We start from the raw sequence: 26,153 nt of genomic DNA, 5'->3' as shown, positions 1-26,153 counted from the left end.
GTTTGTGTGTATGTATTGATATTGATATGTAGGCTATGTGTGCCTTATTTTTTTAGTTCATGTAGTTCTGTCCTTGAGTTGTTCTTCTCTATTAATGTTCTTTATTATGTAATGTTTTATGTGTCCCCAGAAAGAGTAGCTGCTGCTTTTGCAACAGCTAATGCGGATCCTAATAAAATACCAAATACCATCCAAGTCAAGTGCATTAGGTTTGCTTTTACTACATCAAAGTCGAAATAGCTGATGCACTAGGATTGTGGACCTGGTCAAGGAAATAGGAATTATACATAAACACACGGACCGAAACTGCACTAGCAAAGGCAGTATTGTAAATGCTACTGTGGAATGATCGAAGTGGGAAGAACTATATTGCCACACAGTGGGCGGCGGAAAGATATACCAAATAAACATTGCAAGTTCGAAATGTGGTCTTCCTGTGTGGGCGGGGTTAAGATTTGTATACGTAGACATTTGCACTGCTATTATTCTTCCTTTTGAAAAAGTGGCTACTGTAGACAAGAGCCAGTAGTACATAAGTGAGACATATTAACCATATCACTCACATTCCTGACTTTTTGTAAAAAATAATTAATAACCTACTTATTTGGAAGATGGTCGCCAAACAGAGGATTCGTATGGCCAACGAAAAACACAGCAAGAATATCACGCAAAGAGGCAACGTATCCAAATCCACGGTAACATTTTTTTTTAAACTATTTTTATTTCGGTTTGCGAACGAGTTAAGGAATATGTTAACGCTACGTAAGTTAGTCAAAGGCAAACGCTTAATTGTCTGATTGTTTGCTAGCTTTTTATTTTTATATTCACATATATCAATGTTTCTAGCCCAGGTGCCAACAGCTCATGCCGTCAATCTTTGGTCAGCTGTAACGTTAATAGTATCCATGAAAGTACATTTTACATCATGCCAAGTTGAGTTACATTTTTATTTAAACCGCTGTATGTTTCTGATTACGGCTTTTAGAGGTATACATGTTTGACCAATATGATACAGTACAGTAGAATGACTGCACTCTGATTGCAGTCAAATTCCAGTTTAACAGCAGTATGCTGCAAATATATTTTTTTAATACAGTAATTTTGTAGTGTAACAGCAGTTACAGTGCAGTATAACTGCAGTTACTACGTCCAAAATACCACAGTCGACTGCAGTTACTGCGGTTTTGATGCAGTTTCAAAACTTTTTTGTAATGATTACTTTTGACATGATAGCATGACGTGTACTGTATTTGGTTCCACAGAGAAACCCTCAGGATGATAAGGTAGCCGTGGGACCCTGGCTGTTGGCGCTCTTCATCTTTGTTGTGTGTGGATCAGGTGAGTTGTGCTGACTTTTACTAATTTGCCAGTGACAATGACCAGCTCTGAAATTGATCCCCATATTCTCCCCCTGTCCCACATTTCAAGCAAAACATTTTAGTGGCTCCCCCCTCTTGACAGCGGAGAGGAATTTGGGGTGTAGAGAAAATGTTGAAGTTTTAAATAATCTATGCTGCAATTCTACACATTTTGCCATAGGGTGGAGAGATGTTTTCAGTTTTTAATATGATATCTGAGTGAGACTGACTAACAAAATCAATGAGGACCTGCCGGTAATTCGACCATGATAACAAGTATAGATAGCTGGCTCAACTAACTTGGCAATCTAAAAAAAAAAAAATGGAGCTGACATGGGCTAATTGACTGACTTATCAGTGACTGACTTAACAAGAGAGAAACTGCTGATGCACAACCAAATTTTGAAATTGCACCGTGGGCCGCCATTTGCCCATCCCATGTCCTAGACACATTTGTTGATCTGAAAGGATTGGATGGGTGTATCCAACATTTTACTGAGCTTGTCATAAGGCCAGATGAAACCCTATTGCTTACCTATCTGATCCTTGTAGTCCCCAAACCTTTATGAGATTAGATCACTTCCTGAGTCAAAATGAAGGCAGAGATCTACCACTCATTTATTTATTTCTTTTTTTAAATTTTTTTAAACATGACTTAAAAAACATAAGCCTATGCAACATTAACCTATTAAAAACAGTTATGTAGCAATGAGGTTGTTGGAGGCTATATGCCCAATACATTATTGGCTATGCTTGAATTGTTCTTCTCAAACCATTTTAAAAATTGTATTTCAACATGAGGTACAGGATCATAATTTGTTGTATTACTTGTGAGGTACAGCTGAGTGTGCATAAATTGAAATAATGTGCCTTCTTTATTTTACTGGACTGATTGTGCCAGCATCTGATGGTCAGTCTCAGCGGAGGGAGACCATCAGAGGGCCCGCTTCTCACTGTCGGACCACCCTCAGCTCTGCCCCCTCCGCTAAGAGTAAGACTGACCAAAAAGGTGACGCCATCTTCGAGCTGATGGCGAAACCAGAGTCTAAAAACAGATTTCATAACTTTATCGTAGTATTTAGTTTTTGCAGTATTTAAACCAAGCAGTGGTCCATTGAGGGGTTTGTTAGTCTCTTATAACAGCCTTAGGGTTTTGTCAGCCTTTTTACACACCTTTTTGTCACTGTTTGCCTTTAACAGGCAATATCAACGTGCTTGTTGCCCACCTCAGCTAATATTGGGGAAGGACACAAGTTTTGATAAGTGTTCTAGGACCTCCGCCAGCTAACTGTTGGAGACTGTTTCTTCTTTATCCAGGGTCAGATAATCTGTTTGTACTGTTTCTGTGTGGTCTGGTTTGACATTTTGCTTTACTACCTCCCACTGTTTGTCCCAATCCAAGCTTTTAGTAGTCAGTGGGTTTGGCAACACTTTCAGAGATTCCATCAGAACATAATTGAGCAGTTACATTAGTCACCTTGGAAATCAAAATGAATACCTTGCAGGAAAGGAGGAATATAGTCACACTGGCGAGTTAGAAGAAAATGGGTAAAGTAGATCATTCCGGTGGAACATTCTGGTCAGTTCCCAGCTGTGTTCTGAGCTTCAATGACGACTGCTGTAATAGGTTTTAATTACCGATGAAAACGCTTTTTTTCCAGGTCAGGGTTTTCCAGTGTCATTCAAGTGATTATTTGACTCGCCAAGTTTCTTTGTCCATGAACTCCAGTGATTTATTTTCTTAACATTTGAATTTCTCTCCACAGCTATCTTCCAGATCATTCAGAGCATTCGGATGGGCATGTAGGATGACATGTCCAACCCATCCATTCCACTCAGTATCTGGCCAACCAAGAAACACCTCTGTCTCTGCTCTATGACATCCCATTATCCTTCACTCAACATTCTCAGTCTTCTTAAGCTGCACAAAGCTAGGCCAAGGAGGATGAGCCACTATCTTGCACTTTTTGTGACTTTTTGTTCTTAATTTGTCTTATTTTATTTGGCCTTTTCTATATTATTTGTCTTGCTGGTTACTTTTGGCAAGCTCTATCAAGTCATTCCTTCCTTGTGCCTTAAATGATAAAGGTGAACACTTTATAGCACAAAAAAGCCATAAGCTGCATTCCAGTAGTGGGTTTTCTGAAATAATAAGGTAATGTGTTCTGTCAATCTCAGGCAAGTTGGCCATCTTGTGGAATCATGAGCTTTATTTCTGTTTTCGGTTGTCCTTTTTGGAAGTCTTATTTGCCACCACTTCGTTATAATTTTTGTGTAATATGAACTATTCAATTTCCACTTTAATTTAGTATATTGAAAGAACGGTTACGTTTGCTTTGAAAATGTTCAGTTTTGGTAGTATGACCAAATGCCTTGGTTGGACTGGGAAGAAGTTCAGCAACACAAGTCTAAGCACAAGATATGAAGCCAGATATAATTCTCATGGCAAGAGAACTCAATAGTAGAAACTAGTGGTACGTAATGATAATAAGCAGTCCTATTTTTTTGCATCTTCAGATTGCGGTCTATTCCTCATCTACTTTATCTCAATTTTGTCTATTGATTTGCCCTGCCTTTTCTTGAGGCTTTGGTATTGTCATCTGGTCCACAGTTAGTTGAATATGGATCAGCAAAAGTAAGATGAGGTCATCTTCATACTTAGATAGTTGATCTGACATTGTCCTGTCCTCAAGTTGACGGAAATGGTTCAAGGCTCACGCTTACTGGATAAAATTGAATTATCTTTGCTAAACCAGTGTTTTAGAAGTAAAGATTAAGGGTTGGATGTAAATGACCAACTGGTTGTTTGACTGCATAAAATATGCTGGCAATGTATGAGAGAAATGAATAAAAGATGATAATTGGTACATTATTTTGTGTGCATTTCTTATGTGTTATACTTATCACCCAGAATAAAAACTCACATATTTGCATGTGTGTAGTATACTAGCTAGTGTAGTGTCCTGAAAATGTATTTGCCTGAGTAGAGAATAAACTATTTAGCCTCATCCACTGCCAGTTCGTTGCCGCTAATGATGTGTATAAACCCTGGATTGTTAATGCTATGTATTGGCCATATTGGCACTCTCCAGTAGGAGCAGTCCTCCAAAGGAATTAATGGAATTCTTACATCAATTAAATGTTTAAAAGCCACAATTAAATATATTAAACTATTTATTGGTCGTAGTGGGGACCATAACATTAGTAATCTATAAAAACTATACATTAAGATAACGGTTTTATATATATTTTTTGTTTAGCTCACATAATATAACTTTAAAATATGCATTAAGGTGTCTGTACATTAATAAATGCATTTCTATAGCTTTCAAAATATTGTTTTAAATGGTGGGGGAGTGCCAGGTCTAGTGTGTACATATAAATCATTGGTTGCTACATTGTGGTCCGTTTTCTACGCCGCTGAGGGAGAGTTCGTTTTTCATGGCCTGTTGTCCCGGGTGAGTGGAGTTTGGTATTTTAGACCATTATATTGGTCATTAAGCGAAATCTTCACCTAACTGGGCCATGCAAAACATGAAACATAAATCTGTATATAATGACGAGACGCTGATGTCTCCGCCCTAACATTGCGAGTCGTCCCAATGACAGAAAGAGAAGGGAGTTTTGCGTCCCAAGCTATACCTCAGTGGTCCCGATATGGCGAACGGAGTATGGGCACAGATAGAACAATGAGAGATATTTCACCGGATGTATAAATGTGAGGCATCCGCTTGGCGTTTCCACTCACTATCAAATGTGTTAGTCAGAGGAAGACCAGTGGCCGGCAGTGGGAGAAGATGGAACGAGATGAATTTTGGCCGACATTCTGCTAAATTGTCTCATCGATGAAACATGAACTCAATACAGTTTTCTGTTCCCAAAACTAGTATCTGTTACGAACAGAGGGACTGAGGTTTTGTATAATTTCCCCTATGCCAAAGTGTTAAAAAAGTGCGTTGTTTAGAAAGAGTGTAAAGGCAAATTGAGTTATTGCACACGCGCACTTCACAGAGTAGGCGTTAACTGACGGAAATATGCAAGAGTTGGCTAGAACGCGCCAATCGGATCTCGCTAGCTCGTGCTTGGCTCTACCCACTATGACTAATATGTTCCAATTTGAAATGACCGGCTGTGGTCTAGCAACTCAAATTGTATTTGTCACATGCGCCGAATACAACAGGTTACAGTGAAACGCTAACTTACAAGCCGTTAACCAACAATGCAGTTTTAAGAAAGAAAAGTGTTAAAGTATTTACTCAAATTAACTGAAGTAAATAAATAAATATTAGTTTAGTTGTAAAAATCTTTGGTATGGGTGCATGGAAAGGAGTTTTTGACACACCCACTAATCTGAGACCATTCTGGGACGCAGCTACCTATACTTGGGCGGGAAGGCAGGCGACAAGTTTAGGTCCAAAAAAAGCCCATGTAGTCATTGGGCTTATTTTTGCCAGGTTTTGGCGAGAGTAACATCTCGTTTCGCATCTTCCTCTCTGACTGAGGTGATTTTACCGGAAATGTCAGGCACCCTTTAATTATTACGTAATTTCCTGGAGACGTGTCCCGGTTGTTGTAGTTCCTGTGGAGTAATCTGTCATTCAGAGGACTGCATTAGTTAGCTAGAAATACTCTGTTGATAATCCATCTATTAGTCTACTCCCTAACCAATGCGCGCGCGTCCTCTTCCTATCGAGCTGGTGGCACAGTTCGAGACATTGGACTAACATTACCTGAGTGTTGGGTGCACTGTTCTAGCTAGCTAGTTAGTGAATTTTACGTTATTAACCAACAGTTAGCAAGCAACAGAGAGCAAACCAACTTGACAGTAACGTTAGTTAGCTATAAAAGATTTCCCTAGCACACTGTCTATGAGCTAGATAGCTTTCAGCAGTAACGTTAGCGACTTCTACACGGCAAATCCCAAGCATAGAACGGTAAGTAAGTGAATGTCTTTTTAGTTATCTGTGTATGATGCCGCGTTCAAAATAACTGGGAACTTGGAAATCTCCGATTTTAGTGCGTTCAAGACAACTGGGAACTCGGGGGAAAAAACTCAGACTGGGAAAATTCGTTTAAACTGTCATCCAACGCGTAATTCCTAGTCGGGAACTCGGGCCTACTTTTTAGAACAGATTTCCGTCCTGAAGATCACTGACGTCATGATTCGTCGTTTTTTTCTCTTGATTTCCCAGTTGTCTTGAAAGCACCATGACGGTTGGGCCCGCACTCCCTCTTTTGCCCGTTCACGTTACGGGCAATAGAGCAGTGCCCCGCGCCTCAGCATAATCGAATCAGCCCACTGATTTAGTTTCCAGAGGGTTGTACTTGTCAGGTACAGCTGGTTACTTAACTGCATACTTTGTTGGCTTGTCAAATCTGAGTCAGAGAAGGAATCTGTCTGCATGGTGACTCATGGCAAACTAAGAGATGAACGACTGTTTGCTAAGACTGTACAGCTGCCCTATGAGGTCACTATCAGCGAAACTAAAGCTTCGTGTGAAAACCCCTAGCCACCTTTCTCTCTTGTACCACTGACAATCAATTGGTGTAGATCGGTGTGCCTTCCATGGGATCAGTTAGTGACTTACAAGCATTCTTTTCCAGTCTATAGACCAGAGACCATCTTCTAGCAAAGTGTGTGAGACAGATGAAGGTAACTGCCAAAATAAAGGGAACACTAACAGTTCCTTAATAATAGGGTGTTAAGCCACCAGAACGGCTTCAATGTGCCTTGGTATAGAGCAGTGGTCACCGACTTGTCGATCTCCAAGGTATTTCTAGTCGATCGCCAAACATTTCTGTAAAAAACCCAACGATGAAGCCTTGCGTTTCTATTTTTGTTTTATTAGTCTCAGGCTGTTGGTGGTAGGTGCAGCCAATTCAGCTGCCCTGCGTGCCGGGTAGGCAAGCTGTTGCCATTTCATGTCTGAATGTACAAACTCTGCCTTCCCGGTGGTCCTGGAGAGGAAATCAAGTGCACTATGCTACCGCTGGCCAATCAGATTTCTCAGATGACGGAGTCTGCAGTAACGTAGCAGGCATAAAAGAAAGCTACGGCAAAATGGATACTGTGAGATTTCAAAACGTTTAAAACCATGACTAGAGAGAGACTGTCAACGAATACAGCAAAGAGCTGCTGCTTTTATGAGTGAGTTCATGTTTAAGTTCTTACTCAGCACTTGTCAACACTTTGTATTCAACACTTTTATAACCCCACTTTTATAATGTGAGTTCTTCCTATTTCCACTCAGCGCTACAACAAGCACTGCAGCAGTAATGAATGAGTAGGAACGTGTATTGATAGGCTTGCATTGTTATTATTAGCGTCTTGGGTCTCTTTTTATATTGAGGAATATTTCACTTTCTCTGTTCATAGGAGTAACAACATGAATTTGTGTATGAGGCAGAAATAATGCAGTGCGACTCAAGTTTCGCCATCAGCTGGAAGACGGTGTCCCTTTTTGGTCCGTGTCAGTGGAGAAAAGGGAGAGTGGTGGGATGTTGAGAGACGGACCCTCAGTCTGCTGCTCTCTCTCTCTCTCCACTGAGACTGAACATCAGATGCAGGCACCATCAGCCCAGTAAAATAAAAAGCAAATTATTGAAATGTATGCTCACTCAGCTGTGCCTGACAAGTAATACAACAATGGATCTATTACCGGTGTGGTCATATAGCCTACCTCCAAAATGTGAAATATATATATTATTTTTAAATGTCCCGAACAACAATGCATTGGCAGGTCAATTCAAGTAAAGCAAGTATGCGGTGATAATGTATTGGGCCTATAGCTTACTGCACAAACCTCATTGCTACAGTACTGTTTTTAATAGGTTAATGTTGCATAGGCTTACATTTTATAAGTCATGTTAATAAAAAAATCAGAGAGGTAGATCTCGGCATGCATTTTGACTCAGGACGACCAGAAGGTTGGTGACCACTAATATAGTTTACAAGTGCCTGTAACTCCATTGGAGGGATGCAACACCATTCTTCCATGAGAAATTACACAATTTGGTGTTTTGTTGATGGTGGTGCGACACGCTGCCTCCGGCACTGCTCCAGAATCTCCCACGAGTGTTCAATTGAGATCTGGTGACAGACACACACTTAACCCTCCCCTTAAAGTCACTGAGATCTCTTCTTCTAGTCATGGTAACAAAAACAATGGGCAACTGGGCATTTTTATACATTTTATACATGAAGCACCTGCTTTCAATATACTCAAACGTTTCCTTTATTTTGGCAGTTACACGTACAGAGAGTGACACACACACTTTGCTAGAAGATAATGGTCTGTGGACTGGAATAGAATAATACTAGTAGTCCAAAGTAACTGAATCTGTGGAAGACACACACGGGTAGAGTTATGGGAACATTGTGTTTAAGCCATTGCAGCTTGGCACCAGCTAACATTACAAATAGCCTATGACTTTTGCAAACTGCATCTGGGGATTTCAATCTAAAAGGATCCATGAGCATGTGAACTTCATAAGAGCATGTCAAATTGGGTGTCAAATGAAAGATGAGTCTCTTTAATTAAGGCATATTATATACATTGTTCAATAAGCCAGGGCTTTGATTCCTGGTATAACAGATTGAAAAGGGGTCTTAGAAAACATCTACCAGAAAAAGTCTTACGCGATACTAGAAATGCATCAAAACACAATCATGTTGAAGTAAAGACCCCTGCCCACTAATATCATCACATTTTGTTTGAGAAATTATTTGCTTTCTGTAAGTTTAAGAAACTTTGCCTTGTAATTTTGTTACTAAAAAACCCACACTGTATCTTTAAGATATTTTATAATTTCTCTCCCTCATGAGGAAGGATAATGAAAGTTCATAAAGTAACAAGTAAAGGTAGACCTTGCAATTAGTTTGTGTTTTTACTGATGTCAAGTTTGTTTATTAATTAGTAACGGAATTACTGCAATTTAATTGTCTACTATGGGAAATGATAGTCACAACCACAGTTGGTTCACCTTCTACTGTCCTCTCTTCCACTGGCATACTGTTATGTTCAGCTCACAACTGTTTTTCCTTTTCTCTTCCTCTGACTGTCGTCTGGTGATCGAAGCAAACCTGAACAGTCTGGACTCTCTCTCTCTCTCTCTCTCTCTCTCTAGTTCAGTTAATGTCACTTCTCCCGGGCTCTTACTGACATCTACCATGACACCTACCCTCTTTCCATTTACTGTAACAATCATCCTCACCCACTGAGCACCGATCGACACCGGACCTCCATGGAAGTTGAAAAGTAGCTGAAATTTGCTCAGTCCGCCCTGACCGGGTCAAATCTGAACCGATCATAGACGTGTTTCACAAGTTTGGACAGTACGGTATATAACAGTAAAAAAAAATAGAGTACAGTATATCGGGAAGAGTATACTGTACTGAACATACTGTATCTACTATGCTGAACATATTTACTGTACTCCTACTCTACTGAGCTGTATTCTGTGCCCTAATGTATACTGAGCTATGCTGTGATGTCCAAACTTGTGATACATAGACATCTATGATTGGTTCAGATTTGGTCTGGTCGGTACCAACCAAATGTGATCTTGTTTGGAGGCGGAGCTCATTACAATGATAGCCAGTGTGTAGAATAATACCCAAATATGCAAAATAAGGATATTGCATATTTTTACCTTTTGTGTAGCTATGTAGGATAGTGATAGTCATATCCATAATAATGCATTTCTGTATAGTACAGATTAGGGACAAATGATGGAATTCCGTTACCAGATGTAAATCCATTTCAATTTACAAAATATTTGTCATGTCATAGCTGACACCCCATTTTTTTTTTCTGCAGACAACTTTGAATCATCATTTGGAGCAGATATTTGGAAAACGTGGTTCCAGATTTTTTTCGCGGGATATTTTACCCGAATTGTTTTACCAAATTTTGCATCTGCACAGTTCTTCCAGTAAATATGTTTTTGTGAAATATTCTGTGTAAATCGTTCGAAGCAGTCCTTGTTAATACAGTTTTATGATTTGTTAAGCTTCGAAATCAATGGTTTTTGTTTGGCATGCATCTCAAAGTGAAAAATCGGAGTGAAAGCGTAGTTCCGGTACCATGGAATTGCCAGAATATCGCTCTTGATCAAATAGCTACTAATTTCAGACATGACATGCAAATGTAAATCTCTGAAACACTGTTGAACTGTGCCAGTTATCAAAGAAAGGTTGAGCCACAAAGGTATATAGCCTAATACATTCACACCAGCTACCTAATCCAGTAGTACTTTTTGACTAAAGAGTATTAGCCGACTGTCAAACTCTTTATTTTTTATTTTTTTAGCCCTCAATGTTATTGCGAAGGAATTTCCGGAATGAGGCGGGGCAAAGTTATTTCCTTAAAAGGCATTTCTTATTTAAACATAAATCCGAGCATTAAACCAGAACAGAGGCAAGTGTCGATTTGAAAGTTTGGGTGATTTTAAATCCAAGTGAATGTGTTCACCGAGAACATGCACAGGTTATTAGGTAACGGTACCATTCGACGCGTCAGACGCAGAAACCCACCACCTGACCTGCCTGCCTCCGGGTCGTGTTCGTGGATGGACGCTGCCCTGTGGCAAATAATTGAATGGAATTCACCAAAGTAATTCGATCTAGACTCGCTGCAGAGACAATTCTATCTCATCATTCGTAAGAAATAAGCCTATGTGACCTTCAGTAGAGTCAAGATGACTTATTTGCACATCCTGGTACTGGTTAATGTTGTTCTTCCATGTAGACTCTCAAACAGAATGTGTTGTATCAAAACTGCATGTGATTACTTTTGCTCTCTAAGCAAGATGGTGGTTGGTGTGTGAACATGTGACTTTTGCCCTTTCAGCCCTTGGATGGAGGCCCACAGCTCAAGCCGGTCAAGCCTGTCCAGGAAGAGGAGGAGAGATGGATCCAAGGGAGAAGCTGAGGAGGTAGAGCGGCCAGGGAAAGTCCCAAGATCCACCGTGGTGAGTGAGGAAGAGGCTTTGTGGGATGTGTGTATGTGTGCAGACTTTGTTTATGGGGAGTTGCGATGTGTTGGGTAAGAGAGGCAAGTGAGTCATATGATTCGTATGAAGGAAAACCTCATTGTAATGTGTGTTCCTACACTAGGGTTTAAAAGATCCTGCCTCCTTTGCTGATGAGCTGGAGTCGGCTGAGAACACTCCATACCTGCGAGTCAGCATGGAGGAAGCCAAGAGGGGAACTCCATGTGAGTCGCGCGCACACACTCACGGTCTTATATTCACTCTCACCCCAACTGTACCGTCCCGAAAATGTATAGAACAGGGGTATTCAACTCTTACCCCACGAGGTTGGGAGCCTGCTGGTTTCCTGTTCTCAGTGGTGTAAAGTATTCAAGTAGTACTTTTAAGTCGTTTTTTGGGGAATCTGTACTTTACTATTTTTATATTTTTGACTACTTTCACTTCACTACATTCCTAAAGAAAATGATGTACTTTTTACTCCATACATTTTCCCTGACACCCAAAAGTACTTGTTACATTTTGAATGCTTAGCAGGACAGGAAAATATTCAAATTAACACACTTATCGAGAGAACATCCCTGGTCATCCCTACTGCCTCTGATCTGGCGGACTCACAAAACACATGCTTCGTTTGTAAATTATGTCTTGAGTCTTGGAGCGTGCTCCTGGCTATCCGTAAATAAATAAAAAAATAAAATAAAAATGGTGCCATTTGGTTTGCTTATGTAAGGAATTAGAAAAAGTGTACTTTTACTTTTGATACTTAAGTATATTTGAGCAATGACATTTAATTTTGATACAAGTATATTTAAAATCAAATACTTTGACTTTTACTCAAGTAGGATTACACTGGGTGACTTTCACCTCTACTTGAGTCATTTTCTATTAAGGTACTTTTTCCTCCACTGTCTGTTCTGCTTGATAATTAATTGCACACACCTGGTCTCCCAGGTCTAAATCAGTCCCTGATTACAGGGGAACAATGAAAAAATGGCTTCAAGGTCCAGACTCAAGTTGAGTTTGAGGGGTATAGAATGTTGCACTAACATCCCTCCTTTCTCCCACAGTTCATAGGCCAGTGCGGGTCTATGCAGATGGAATCTTTGATGTCTTCCACTCAGGCCACGCCCGGGCCCTCATGCAGGCCAAGGGCCTCTTCCCCAACACATACCTCATCGTGGGCGGTGAGTGTCTCACTCTGGCTGTGTGCATGTCAACCTTTCCTCTTAACCAAATGGACAGACAGTGACATGTTAACTTTACATAGATGGTGCTTAATTAAGTACTAGGAGTAATTGTGTATTTGATTTCCCTGAACCTCCGTGCTTCTCTTCATCCCGTCTCAGTGTGTAGTGACGACCTGACGCACAAGTTCAAGGGTTTCACAGTGATGAACGAGGACGAGCGCTACGATGCAGTCAGCCACTGCCGCTACGTGGACGAGGTCGTCAGGAACGCGCCCTGGACGCTTACGCCTGAATTCCTCGCCAAGCACCGAGTGAGTGAGCACGAGAGGGGGAAATAAAGTTAGAGAGATGGGGGGGGTGGAAAGCAATGACATGCTGATTGGTCTGAGAGTATGTACACTGACCAAAAATATATTATGCAACAATTTCAATGATTTTACTGAGTTACAGTTCATATAAGTTCAAATGAAATGGGGCCTAAGGAATTTATCTATGGATTTCACATGACTGGAAATACAGATTATGTATCTGTTTGTCACAGATACATAAAAGGTAGGGGCGTGGATCAGAAAACCAGTCAGTGTCTGGTGTGGCCACCATTTGCCTCGTGCAGCGCGACATCAACTCTATGCATAGGAGATCAGGCTGGTGATTGTGGAATGTTGTCGTGGCCTGCAATGTTGATTGTGGCCTGCTGGATATTGGTGGTAACAGGAACATGCTGTCGTACACGTCGATCCAGAGCATCCCAAACATGCGCAATGGGTGACATGTCTTGAGTATGCAGGCCGAGGAAGAACTGGGACATTTTCAGCTTCCAGGAATTGTGTACAGCTCCTTGCGACATGGGGCCGTGCATTATCATGCTGAAACATGAGGTGATGGTGGTGGATGAATGGCACGGCAATGGGCCTCAGGATCTCGTCACGGTATCTCTGTGCATTCAAATTGCCATCGATGAAATGCAATTGTGTTCATTGTCCGCAGCTTATACCTGCACGTACCATAACCCCACCACCACACAACCCCACCACAACTCACCCACACAACACCATACACACTGTCTGCCAGGTACAATTGAAACCAGGATTCATCCGTGAAGAGCACACTTCTCCAACGTGCCAGTGGCCATTGAAGGTGAGCATTTGCCCACTGAAGTCGGTTTCGACACCAAACTACAGTCAGGTCAAGACCTTGGTGAGGACAACGAGCACGCAGATGAGCTTCTCTGAGACGGTTTCTGACCGTTTGTACAGGAATTCTTTGGTTGTGCAAACCCACAGTTTCATCAGCTGTCTGGGTGGCTCGTCTCAGACTATCCTGCAGGTGCAGAAGCTGGATGTGGAGGTCCTGGGCTGGCGTGGTTACACATGGTCGGTCTGCAGTTGAGGCCGGTTGGACATACTGCCAAATTCTCTAAAACAACATTGGAGGTGGGTTATGGTAGAGAAATTAACATTCAACTCCGGCCACATCTCTGGTGGACATTCCTGCAGTCAGCATGCCAGATGCACGCTCCCTCAACTTGAGACGTATGTGGCATTGTGACAAAACGGCACATTTTAGTGGCCTTTTGTCCCCAGCACAAGGTGCACCTGTGTAATGATCATGTTTAATCAGCTTCTTCATATGCCACACCAGTCAGGTGGATGGATTTTCTTGGCAAAGGCTCACTAACAGGGATGTAAACATTTGTGCACAAAATTTGAGAAGCTTTTAGTGCGTATGGAACATTTCTGAGCTCTTTTTATTTTAGCTCATGAAACATGGGACCAACACTTTAACTGTGGTTTATATTTTGTCTGTGTATATTTGTGTGTGATGTCATCCGTCTCTCATTCACCCCGATAACCCACCAGATCGACTTTGTTGCCCATGACGACATCCCATATACATCAGCAGGCCAGGATGACGTTTACAAGCACATCAAGGAGGCGGGTGGGTACCATGACAACCAGCAGGAATGACAAAATGAATGTCCTGGTACCCTGTGTCTGTCACGATGACCCCTCACCCTTTGCCCTTTTGACCCCTTGTGCCTACAGGCATGTTTGCGCCCACCCAGCGGACGGAGGGCATCTCCACCTCGGACATCATCACACGCATCGTCCGCGACTACGACGTGTACGTGAGACGCAACCTGCAACGCGGCTACACCGCAAAAGAGCTCAACGTCAGCTTCATAAATGTGCGTTAACACTTCATGTTGCTATCATTCTTATTAGTTGTGGTGATCATGTTATGACTCAAAAGTTGAGGTAGCCATCGGTCTATTTGTCAGAGGACAGTAGAAGCAGAATGAAAGCTGCTAAGACATTTTTACTAGTCTTAGTGCAGCCTTGCTCGCCAAGGTCTGGATTTGACACTGCACTGGTATGACACTGTGCCCCTGTCTTTCAGGAAAAGAAGTACCACCTGCAGGAGCGTGTGGACAAGGTGAAGAGGAAGGTGCGTGACGTGGAGGAGAAGAGTAAAGAGTTTGTGCAGAAGGTGGAGAACAAGAGCATCGACCTCATCCAGAAGTGGGAGGAGAAGTCCCGGGAGTTCATCGGCAACTTCCTGCAGATGTTCGGCCCCGAGGGAGCACTGGTGAGAACTTCTGTGTGGTGTAAAGTAGACTGGTGTATTTTGTGGCAATCCTAATTTCTGCTCTGGGCAATAATATAGTGAAGTGTGGTTTTCCATGGAAGATTTGTATCGTGCTATAGATCAGTATGCACGGCCTAACATGGATTTATTTGTTCTATAGCCTAAGAACAACCAATGAACTTGTAATGTTGACTGACACGCCACCTTCTCTTTCTCTGTAGAAGCACATGTTGAAGGAGGGCAGGGGCCGGATGCTGCAGGCCATCAGCCCAAGACAGAGTCCCAGCAGCAGTCCCACCCGTGAGCGCTCTCCCTCCCCAGTCTTCCGCATGCCCTTCTTAAACAAGGCCTTTGCCTCACCCCACCACAGTGCTGCACGGGGATACACCGTCAGTGAGGATGATGACGAGTCTGACGAAGGTTAGGGCTCCCATTTCTCGCGTTTGTTAATCTCAGTCCATCGACAGTATCAGCGTTCAAGCCCCTCCGTCCAATTATCTGTATAGCCGTTGTCCCTCAGATCATTTTTTCAATTACTGGGGTCCATTTCATATGTACTGTACCACATCAGAGGGAGGTTAATGCACAATTCGTTTTTGACAGCTGATGTTGCATTTCTTACAGATATAAGTTTAGTGGGAAATTCAGTTGTGTCTTCTATAAGTTGAGGGGTGTTTGGTGCACTGTTGCATTCCTCCACAGATGATCTGAGAGTATGATATATAGTAACCATCAGTCCCTTGAGGATTCCCCCCCAGTGTTTGTTTGCTTCTGTGAGTGTGTAAACTGCTAGTTTGTGTAGGCATCTCAATGTCCTCCATCCATGGACTCAGCTTGACCTTTTTGCACATAATACTAATAGGTGGTCAGTCTTTGGACAGAGGTTGTCAAAGCGCCCAGCATTTAACTAGAGAACTGGATCCTGTTCAGTAGGGCTCAAGAGAACTTGTTTTCAGGAGGTTTTAGCTGAAGCCAAACAATTGTGTGCAATAACGAGACCTCATTTTAAAAATGACTACATACGTAATACAATTTTATCCCTGTTATATCTCCCTCCTGTAGTTGGGATCACTAGATTTTGGCTGTTGACCCAACCCTTGCTAGTCTGTGGCAGCAAAGCAGGCTTTATTTCCTATATAATTGAAATATGGGATTTTAAGCATATTATTGTAACCATGTTGGATTGTCTATACAGTATAAGGGATGATATGATCCATTAAAATGCTGCTTCTCATTAGGGCATGGCTATATCTCTTGGTAGCAAGAATTGTCTATGTAAGAAGCCAGTACTAACCTTTCACAATCTGTCAGATACAAAATGTACCTGGCTTTAAGTACATTGTTTTAAACATTTTACTGTTTGGGTTGAGTTTGTTTAGCTCCTGAATGTGCAGGCATGAGATACCAGGGAACATGTCAATGGAATTAAAAAAAAACTTCAACCATAACCTTGTGGAATTTGTCAAATCCATGGATGATTTTAATCCTAAATCCTGTTTCTTCTCAAATCGAACAGTAATCGCCGCCAGGTTGTCAACAAGGCGGCATGGTGCAGAAAGTATGCAAACATTTCCTTGAAGACAGATGCAGCACTTATATCAAGAGTAAACTAAATTTTTACATAGGGTACAGGTTTCTCATAAGTCTTCCCTGTGGCTCAGTTGGTAGAGCATGGTGTTTGCAATGCCAGGGTTGTGGGTTCGATTCCCACGGGGTGCCAGTACAAAAAAAAACCTGCATGTATTCACTACTAAGTCGCTCTGGATAAGAGCGTCTGCTCAATGACTCAAATGTAAATAAGTCATTACTCGACATACGTCACTTTGAACGGGGCACCCGGTGCTAACTCAGCCACCCCGGGCCAGCTTAATCAGATCCCCTGATGGCTGCATTGCAGACATGCTAGATAGGTGTTTATAGCAATCTGATCCCCAACTGCGCATTACATGGCATAACCTTTGAGGCAATGCAACGACTACAATGTAGCCTGGAACACAACCAATCCTTCACTAGCACACGTTCATGTACATTGCAACCCAACAGAGAAAGTGCGTGTACAAATCAAGTAGTCAAGTGAAAACAAAGACGAGAGGTGGTGCTCGTTTCATTATCAAATTTTACAAACAAGGAGCCAGTCAAGGCAATGCAACCTCAAGGGCAGGTCAGAGCTAAGCCACTTGTGGTCAGGATGAGTCCCACTCACCGAAAAACAAACCGCCACAGTGAATTCTCAAACTCACATGCAATCAGAGCAATTCAAAAGGGGAGAAGGGAACTAATTAGCTAAAAGAAGATGGACCCAAAAAGCCATTTAGAAAAACATCAAGGGGTCACTTCAAAGACCCTATAATAGAAACTGCACACTGGACTGTAACACTGATTTTCACATTGCGTATATTTTGGGATGTGAGCACTCAGTCGGACCTGGTGAAGATCTGTTTCAGAGCAATACGTTGTCAGTGAATTGGGAGCATAGACAGTGTGCAGACCTTTCCGTTCAAAGTATTATTTGAGCCCGGCACCTGAGTATGACCACAAACTGTCTTTTCACCAGTTAAAAATTATACTAAAAGAGATGCGACAACGTTTGGCATATCTGTGCGTTATAAAAACATTTTTTATTCATCCCCAACATTGAGTAAAGGATAAGGGGAGAGATTGAGATGGCAGGAAGAGAGAGGGACAGGGAGATTGCTTGGTATACCTCGCCTCAGGCTCGCTCTCTAACATTAGCAGCGAGTCTCGTAGATGCCACTTTGGCCAATGTAGCGCACCCATTTGACAACATCATGGTCACTGTAGTTCAGCTTGGACTCAAACACCTTCAAGTAACGCACCTTCAGCCCAGAGGGGGCAAATGGAACCTGAGGGGGTACAAAGATATCCAGGTTAGGAGTTGTATGCAACTGCATTTTAATACAGTAAGCTGAAAGGCTCATTATCATTGTGTGTGACTGCAGCCATACCTCAAAGTTCATGGAGATGGGAGGACGCGCCCACTTCTTCTTATCGTTGGTGGGCAGCAGCTCGATTTCAGCACTGATCTGAGACTCCTTCATCCCAGCCATGCGCTTAATCCTACATGCAGGAAACAAACATTCAACATCGAGAAGTGCCATTCAAAATTACAGGGGGTACCGTGATAGAGATGGTTGACATAACTCACTTCCATACGATGGCGTTCTCGCTGGCCTTGTACTTGGCCTTACCCTTCATGCAGATCACCTGGACACCGCTGGTGTTGAGCGGCGTGGGAATGCGCACCTGGAGCAACGGTAAACAAGTCATAACATGATAAAGTCTCATGCAGCAGACTAAACGTGAACTTGTAAGAACAACAACTGCAATTAACAGACCGAGCATAAACAAAGGGTTATGATACAAAACATACCAACTTCAAAAAGAGTACAATTTACCCCAAGATCGCATGAAAGACCAGTTTCAAACAAACAAACTGACAGAACACCACAATCTAAAAAAATAAAATAAAAACGAGGCTGAATAACTACCTCAATTTTCTGGGCCAGTAGCGAGGGTTTGAAGTTGGACTTGATGACCACTTTGACCTCCAGCTTGGTGCGGCCCACCTCCCGGACCAGCGGAATGACTCGGAAAGGTAGGATGATGTCTTTAGTGGTTCGGTATCTAGACGCAGGGGTACAACCATGTCAAACGGACACACGCGAGGGGGGGATGGCTCAAAATCATTAGACACAACGCACACAGACAAAGCGAGAGGACTTACAAACATGCGAGCCCATGCACAGGGTCAATATAGGTTTGAAGTTTAGCCTGTGACACACTTACCTCATGAGCTCATACTCTCCATCGGGGGGGATGAAGCTGATGCTGCGCTCAGAGTCAAACTTACTGAGACGCACACACTGGTTGAACGTACAGTCGTCGATGGCTATGGACTGCTTACCACTGGTACTACAGGAGCAGAGGGAGAAGAGAGTTGAACGGCTATCCGCGTACACACACACACCCGGTCATACTGACACATCCAAACAAACCAAACCAGTCATTTAAACACACTGTTCTACATGCCCCACATCCTAATACAACACCACAGAAACACAATACGTACACAAAAAAGGGACACCGTGGCTACCACAACACAGCAACCCTGTGGACGCTAACCATTTCCATCACTGTCAAAGACTGGGTCCGGGTTAAGGGTCAAGCGGGTAAACTAACAACACTCAGTAATGACTAAGAAATAAACAACCAATTGGGCAGTCCACTAAAGATTTGAGGAGGCAAGTCAGATTTGTATCAATTGGCACAAAGCACAAATTAATATAGTAATTCCAGTAAATATTGGATTCTCCTCAAATGCTTAATAAAGCAGTCACCATAAATGGCACGATAGCCAAGACAGCGGGACATATGGAGGTAAGGCCAGACATCAATACAGTACCTTCCTCCTCCCCCTAAATCACTGAGGTACAGCACAGAAAGAGAGAGAGAGAGAGAGAGAGAGGAGACACATCGAAAGGAAAACAAGTTGTAAGCCTTAAGCAAAGCTCTAAATTTAAGTCTTAGTCCAGGGACTGACAGTTAGGGCAGTAAACTGTCTGGGGATTATTTATTTTTTTAATTCTACTGTTCACAGAAGGTTAAGTCAGAATCAACACAATTGCCCATCAGTCTGAAATGTCCAAGTTGAAAATCAATACAAGACATCCATTCTTTATCCAATTCTGCAGCACAAGTCTTATATTTAGCCCCACCCCTTTAATGTCAAGCTCCGTCCAGGGTTGGAGTGAATTGCTTTTCAACTCAGAAACTAAAGCAAAATTCTAATTCTCCTCATGAAATGTGAAATTTCAGTATACTTCCTGAAACTAAATGGAATCGACCCCCAACCCTGGCTCTGTCCAAACAGCCACTCTTACTCACCTCTTTCCTGCCTCATTAGTGACCCCGCCTTTACCAGCCTTATCAATTACAATTTTGTCGTTCATGCCAAATTTGCACTCTGGCATTCCGCTCAGGTAGCTCTTCATTACCACACGGCCGGACACGTGGGCGCTCAGGACCTGACCTGGATGGGGTAAAATTGAAAGGGTCAATCACTAGGAAACAACATTACTCCTACAACTCCCCTAGTTACTTTCCCTCTTAGCATATTCAACAGGACAACTGTTTAGGCCGTTAACGTTCAAGCGTTATGACCATCATTCACCTTGAGGCGACATGAGCAGGTTGACACTCTCCAGCACATCCAAGAAGAGCTCATTGCGTCGATACTTGATGCCCTCGCGACGCCAGCCAATCTGCCCGGTCACCTGACTAGTGATCTGAGACTGCTCTTCCTTTGTCTGGAAAAGGAGAGAGAGAAAGATCAACAGGATATCAAGTGGGAAAAAAAACAGTGTATGGTTGCAACCAGGCCTAATGTCCCAAACAAATGAACAGCCCGAACCAAATGAGGCTCATCATTACCTGATGCTGCATCCAGCCGTGTCCACAATCCCAGAGAAAGAAAAAGAAGAGAGTCAAAAAACAGATGGCCCACAGTTCTGCTAAAGAGCCCATCGCAGAGCGTTACGGCAGTGACACGGAGATACTCGTCATCCTCACCTGGCCCTTGATGCCCTGCTGAGTGATGAAGGTCTTCAGTGCTCCCGTCTCAGAGTTCTGGGGATACCCGAAATCCAGGATCTCTGCACAAAACAAAGAAATCAAATAATGAAGAGGGTAAGAGAGGAACCAAACAGGAAAAATAGATATCAAAATGGCATAAGAGTGAGAAATTTGGTCAGCTGCAGTTACCATCGAGCAGCTCGTAGATCAGCACAAAGTTGTTCTTGATGTTCTCCTCGCTGATCTTGCCAAAGTAGGAAGCCATGACATCGCACATCTTGTAGAGGAACTCAAACACCATGGCGGCGTTGACGTTCTGCTTGGTAACCGCTGCCAGCCAGATGTTGGAACGCTTGACATGGAAGAAGCTGGTACGTGCAATGTTGGTTACTGGAGAGCGCACCTGCTGCCGGGCGTGGATCACGTTCACACGGAACGCGTCCACCGCGTTGCGCCTGAGAAAAGGTAGAGCAAGCAGTGATGCCAATTTAGCAATTTTGTTGCTAGATTTAGCAACTTTTCAGACCACCCTGGCAACTTTGTTTTCAAGCGGCACCTAGCAACAAATGTTGCTACTTTTAAACATGTATTTGGAACTTTTAGCAACTTTTGAAAAGTGACTCAAACGCTAAAATGCACACATTTTCCCTCTAAATGACACAAAAACGACTTTGTCACACACACTCAGTCACAACAGACGTGCCTGGCTGCAAAAGTGCATTGTGAGTGACGTCACCAGCAGGCGCTCAGCTCGTACACAGGCAGCAGCAATTTCAGCAAATTGCAAATCATTGTTGGCTGACTGCAGCAGCAGTAGTACGGGTTTGACGAGCCAAACCCAATGAATATAGTTGGTCACGACTGTTTGATCTTGAACAGACAACATCAATCAACATGTCTCAATCAAAATTGTACAGCCAGAAGTACAGAAAAGAGTGGGAGTCTGTACCTGAACAAATGTCAAAATCATATTTTTTTGCCGAGATGGCCAGTCAATTTGAGTAAGATTATTGTGAATTCTACGAAATGACGCAGTTTTACGTTACCACGCAATGACATCACAACGTCATTTAGCAACTTTTAGCAAGAAATCAACCTGCCTCTAGCAACTTACCCTGAACATTTGTTGGCAACACAGAGCAAGGAAGAGAAGGAGTACTTTCATGTTATGAGTAAATGGAAGAGGATGTACCTCCATCTGCAGTTGATCACAACAAAAGCAAACTCATAATACGCTCTTGGTTAATAGTACACACACATCAGTAGTGTGTATAAATTACAACTGTCTCCCTGGGACTTTCAGAGGGATAGTCAACTGTCAAGCATTTGTCAACTACACTACCTACCATATAATTTTTTCCAGACCTACTTGACATTCAAGTTCCTGGTAGAATATAAAAGACTATTGCCCCCCCCCCCCCAAAAGTAACCCTCCGAACATCGTAATAGTACGCTTTGCTGAGGACAGCACATATTCACTTGTCTGAGAACTGGGAAGATGACTGAATCTCCCAAACTGACTTGACCATTCTGGCACTGATAGAGCAATATTTTACTTAGAGGGTGAAGATTAGTGGGAAGGTTAGAGTGCTTTAGAGATCTGGTGTGGATGTATAAATAACTCAAGGGTTTACTACAGATGAGAAAGCATGTCCAGACAAGACTGCAGAGTCCCAATCAGTGATGTTCAAGATTCAGGAATACATTCCCAGGTGCAGGGTCCACAACTTCTGTGAGCTTGACAGTGAAACTGACATTGACCATAAAGCTACTGCCTAGTAGTTTATCATACCTTTATTCATTTGAAACCAGGACAGATTCTGGGAACCAGTTCCCAGAAATTCAAATCTCTGGAACCAATTTCAGATGAGGGACTGTGCAGACCCAGACTCAGCACTAGCCAGCCTCTCCCCATGAGAGTGGACAGAGAGAGATGGAGGTATGGACTGAAGGGACACTTGTACCATATATGATCATTTAACAGGGTCTGTCCATCTGTTTTTTCAGAAAGCAATGTCCAGTAAGGAGGGAAGAGATACTAGTGGGTAAGGGGAGGACAGTAGATGCACCTCAGAGGCATTGGTTGTTGGCAGTAATTGAGTTTGTGTTCTTTGGTCACTGATATGTCAGGTGACATGACGAAAGGGTCATCAGGTAGTTGCTGTGGGCCAGAGGACATGCATCGGGAGTCACTGATTGGTTGCCATGAGTCAGGGGACATGCTTGATAGGCTGGTGCATCGCTTACCTATTTCTACAGTGGCCAAGATGGAGGAAAATGGCAGAAGGATAAAGAGGGATGATATAAAGGAGAGGAAAGAGACAAAAATGTACACAGACATTTGTGCATGTACACAGATTGAGTAACATGGTGTTTAAAAAGGCCATACCACTGTAGTAAACTGCCAAATGCAGTCTAAATTAGTTAAATTAATTACTTTTTCCACCAATAGTGGTTGAATTTAAGAGAGAGTGGAGTCTAATCTAAGGCAACTTGAATGCGTCAACAAATCTTGTATCTGGAAAATCTTGGCATTATTTTGCAGTGCCAAGCAAGATCAACCCTAGATGTAGTGGTGGAGTTAGATAGCTGGGTGAGAAAATCTAATCAAAATGTTCAAATATGCTTCCTAAACTGACAGTGAAATGCTTACTTACAGGCCCTTCCCAACAACGGAGGGGGAAAAAATGGAAATGATTGAAAAATAATGACACCAGGAATAAATTCACAACGACTAACGATAACTTTTTTAAATACACGGGGTACCAGTACCAAGTCGATGTGCATGGGTACGAGGCAATTGAGATACAGTATGTACATATAGGTAGGGGTAAAGTGACTAGGCAACAGTATAGATAAACAGTAACAGCAGCGTATGTGATGAGTCAAAAGAGTTGATGCATTGGCTACTGCAGAAATCTTGCATTGTCTAAGACCTGATACAAGAGCCATTATCCCCTATTTGACTATAGCCTAGCTATTAGCGCAGTTCTTTTGTTCGGTGGGTGCACTGTGCTAATGACCCAATGAGTACATGACCTAAGTAGTAAGTTCAATGCCTACGTAGTTAAATTGAACCCCTAACAGATTCATCTCCCCAACTTACTTCAGGCCAACCAGGTGGACACCACTTCCCATCTCCCTCTGCCCTTATGACGGCATTGTAACAGAACCTCCTTAACTCCCCAAAACCAATTACCACTTCACTTACCCTATATCATCGCGGTAGACTCGGGAGATAAGGACCTCCCCTTTGTGGTTGTAAATGAACAGTCCTCCGATCATCTTGGCTGTTCCTTAGTCCAAACTGGCCATGGTGAAAACGAACTCCGTCTGATTGAGAGGGTGATATTACATTTCACCGGGTCAAATTCCTGGTACATGTATTTGGAGAATAAAGATGATTCTGAATTACCCAGATATCAAGGGTGTTTTCAGCAGAGTATCCCATTACTCCCCCACAGTGGTGAATACGTCAGTCACTATGGTGATGTACACACACACACACAAATCCTAATGTAGGATTCATGCTGTGTAGGTTAGATGTATAATGGTAAATATTAAAACTAGTCAATGTTACAAAACTCCAGTAGTAGCTAGCTATGACTATGGGAGTGGTTTCAGGTTCATATGGATGGTTGCTGGTATTGGGAAAAGGAATAGACACATTTCCTGATTATGCAAAGTGTGGGCCAAATAATGTATTATTCATTTGTTATAGTTTATAATATGATGAGGCGTATGAATACTATGAAATGAAAGACATGCCTGGAATTCTAGCTGTGTGTGACTTCCTGTTACTGTTACAGTACTACCGTAGAACAGAAAGCAAGACAGTTTCCCCCATTCCAGCACAACATGGCTTTACTTATTAACTGGACACACACGTAGCTGGATTAGCAAATTAATTTCCCATCCACGAAAGGAGAATGTTGTTGGTGTTCGCTGACATGGTGTGCATGAAATCACTAAGCGGTTTAATTGCTATTTTATTGCCCCAAGATGTCTGCCTGCCTGACCGGAAAAGATAGCTAACCATCTCGACAAGTTCATACATTGTTGATATTCTCCTTAGCTAACGTTAGTTACGCGTTCAGATTTAACTTTGGTGGCTTGGGAAAAATACGATGGGGATTTAACCAACTATTGAGCTGCAGAGCTAGGAAAACTAGTTAGCAAGGTAGTTAGTTAACTAGCAAAATAGACAGAACCTAGCCAGCCTAACAATTGGCAAACTATTGCCTAGCTTGTATAAACGGTAACGTAAACTAGCTATACCGTTTTTACTTGTAAATATGCTGAGATTATATCTTCAATATAATTATCATCTTACCGGAGTCTTCTCTCACGCCTAGGTTCACACCTTTTTTTCTCAGAGATATTTCTGGGTCACACACACCAGGTAATTATGCTGCTCCCACTCATCTAAATCAGCTGACCACCGTCTAGGAACATACAGAGAAGGATCTGATAATAGCCCGGAAGTAAATCCGCACTTACAGCCATATTTAAACATGTTGCACATTGAATACATGGAGCAGGGAGGAAAAAACGCATTAAAACACGATTTAAATTAACTTTCGTTATGGCTGTGGTCGCAACCATTCAATTAATACGTCTCATGAAAGTGGGTCCCCATTGTCGTTTTTTCACAGGTCCAATTTTTCCCCATTTATGTCTCTTACAGCAACCATATTATTGGCAACCCTGGTGTGAAAGGGACGAATGACCGTAATGTGACGCTAAATATTTTGGTGTGTAACTTGGCATCCCATGTTAACTAAACTGAAATAAAAGATCCCAGAAATGTTCCATATGCCCAAAAAACGTATTTTGCTCAAATTTGCTTACTTCCCAGTTAGTGAGCATGTCTCATTTGCCACGATAATCGTTCCACTTGACAGGTGTGGCACATTAAGAAGCTGATGAAACAGCATGATCATTACACAGGTGCACCTTGTGCTGGGGACACAAAAAGGCTACTAGAATGTGCGTTTGTAACAACAAAATATCCCAAGTTTTGAGGGTGCATGCAATTGGCATGCTGACTGCAGGAATGTCAACTAGAGCTGTTGCCAGAAAAATGAATGTTTATTACTCTACCATAAGCAGCCTCCAATGTCGTTTCAGAGAATTTGGCAGTATGCCTAACCAGCCTCAACCACAGATCACGTGTAACCACGCCAGCTCATGACCTCAACATCTAGCTTCTTCACCTGCGGGATTGTCTGAGACCAGCTGATGAAACTGGGTTTGCACAACCTGTCAGAAACCGTCTCAGGAAAACTCATCTTCATGCTCGTCATCCTCACGAGGGTCTTGACCTGACTGCGGTTCGGCGTCGTAACCGACTTCAGTGGGCAAATGTTCACCTTCGATGGCCACTGGCACGCTGGAGAAGTGTGGTCTTCATGGATGAATCCTGGTTTCAACT

General features: G+C 42.5%; 3 protein-coding genes across 5 annotated transcripts; 2 read left to right on the top strand and 1 right to left on the bottom strand.

Moving 5' to 3' along the window:
- Positions 1-440: 440 nt before the first annotated feature.
- On the top strand, positions 441-4,230 carry LOC106568929 (stress-associated endoplasmic reticulum protein 1). The gene is made up of 3 exons (XM_014139766.3): positions 441-695; positions 1,263-1,338; positions 3,125-4,230. Exons 1-3 carry the CDS (start codon positions 612-614, stop codon positions 3,163-3,165), a joined length of 201 nt encoding a protein of 66 aa, XP_013995241.1. The 5' UTR covers positions 441-611; the 3' UTR covers positions 3,166-4,230.
- A 1,673-nt stretch (positions 4,231-5,903) lies between these two features.
- On the top strand, positions 5,904-16,575 carry LOC106568933 (choline-phosphate cytidylyltransferase A). Of its 3 annotated transcripts, none has more exons than XM_014139776.3 (9): positions 5,904-6,292; positions 11,210-11,330; positions 11,476-11,575; positions 12,419-12,535; positions 12,698-12,849; positions 14,398-14,476; positions 14,584-14,726; positions 14,939-15,127; positions 15,349-16,575. In XM_014139776.3, the coding sequence occupies exons 2-9, from the start codon at positions 11,217-11,219 to the stop codon at positions 15,550-15,552; spliced, it is 1,098 nt and encodes a 365-aa protein (XP_013995251.3). In that variant the 5' UTR covers positions 5,904-6,292; positions 11,210-11,216; the 3' UTR covers positions 15,553-16,575. The 3 variants fall into 3 exon arrangements, with proteins under 3 accessions (XP_013995251.3, XP_013995252.3, XP_013995248.3); XM_014139777.3 differs by lacking the exon at positions 5,904-6,292 and adding an exon at positions 10,049-10,567; XM_014139773.3 differs by lacking the exon at positions 5,904-6,292 and adding an exon at positions 10,689-10,972.
- Positions 16,576-17,724: 1,149 nt separating this feature from the next.
- LOC106568931 (AP-2 complex subunit mu-A) lies at positions 17,725-25,210 on the bottom strand. Its single transcript, XM_014139772.3, has 12 exons — positions 25,053-25,210; positions 23,931-24,052; positions 20,909-21,174; positions 20,717-20,799; positions 20,579-20,584; positions 20,319-20,454; positions 20,033-20,177; positions 18,935-19,060; positions 18,637-18,772; positions 18,294-18,391; positions 18,094-18,205; positions 17,725-17,991 (listed from the first exon to the last, which is right to left on the bottom strand). The coding sequence occupies exons 2-12, from the start codon at positions 24,002-24,004 to the stop codon at positions 17,857-17,859; spliced, it is 1,317 nt and encodes a 438-aa protein (XP_013995247.1). The 5' UTR covers positions 24,005-24,052; positions 25,053-25,210; the 3' UTR covers positions 17,725-17,856.
- Positions 25,211-26,153: the final 943 nt, after the last annotated feature.

This window comes from Salmo salar, chromosome 14 (assembly GCF_965601325.2).
Source record: "Salmo salar chromosome 14, fSalSal1, whole genome shotgun sequence".
NCBI classification, from domain to species: domain Eukaryota; kingdom Metazoa; phylum Chordata; class Actinopteri; order Salmoniformes; family Salmonidae; genus Salmo; species Salmo salar.
Note: the sequence above shows the minus strand (reverse complement) of the source record. Positions and strands in the feature narration are given on the sequence as shown.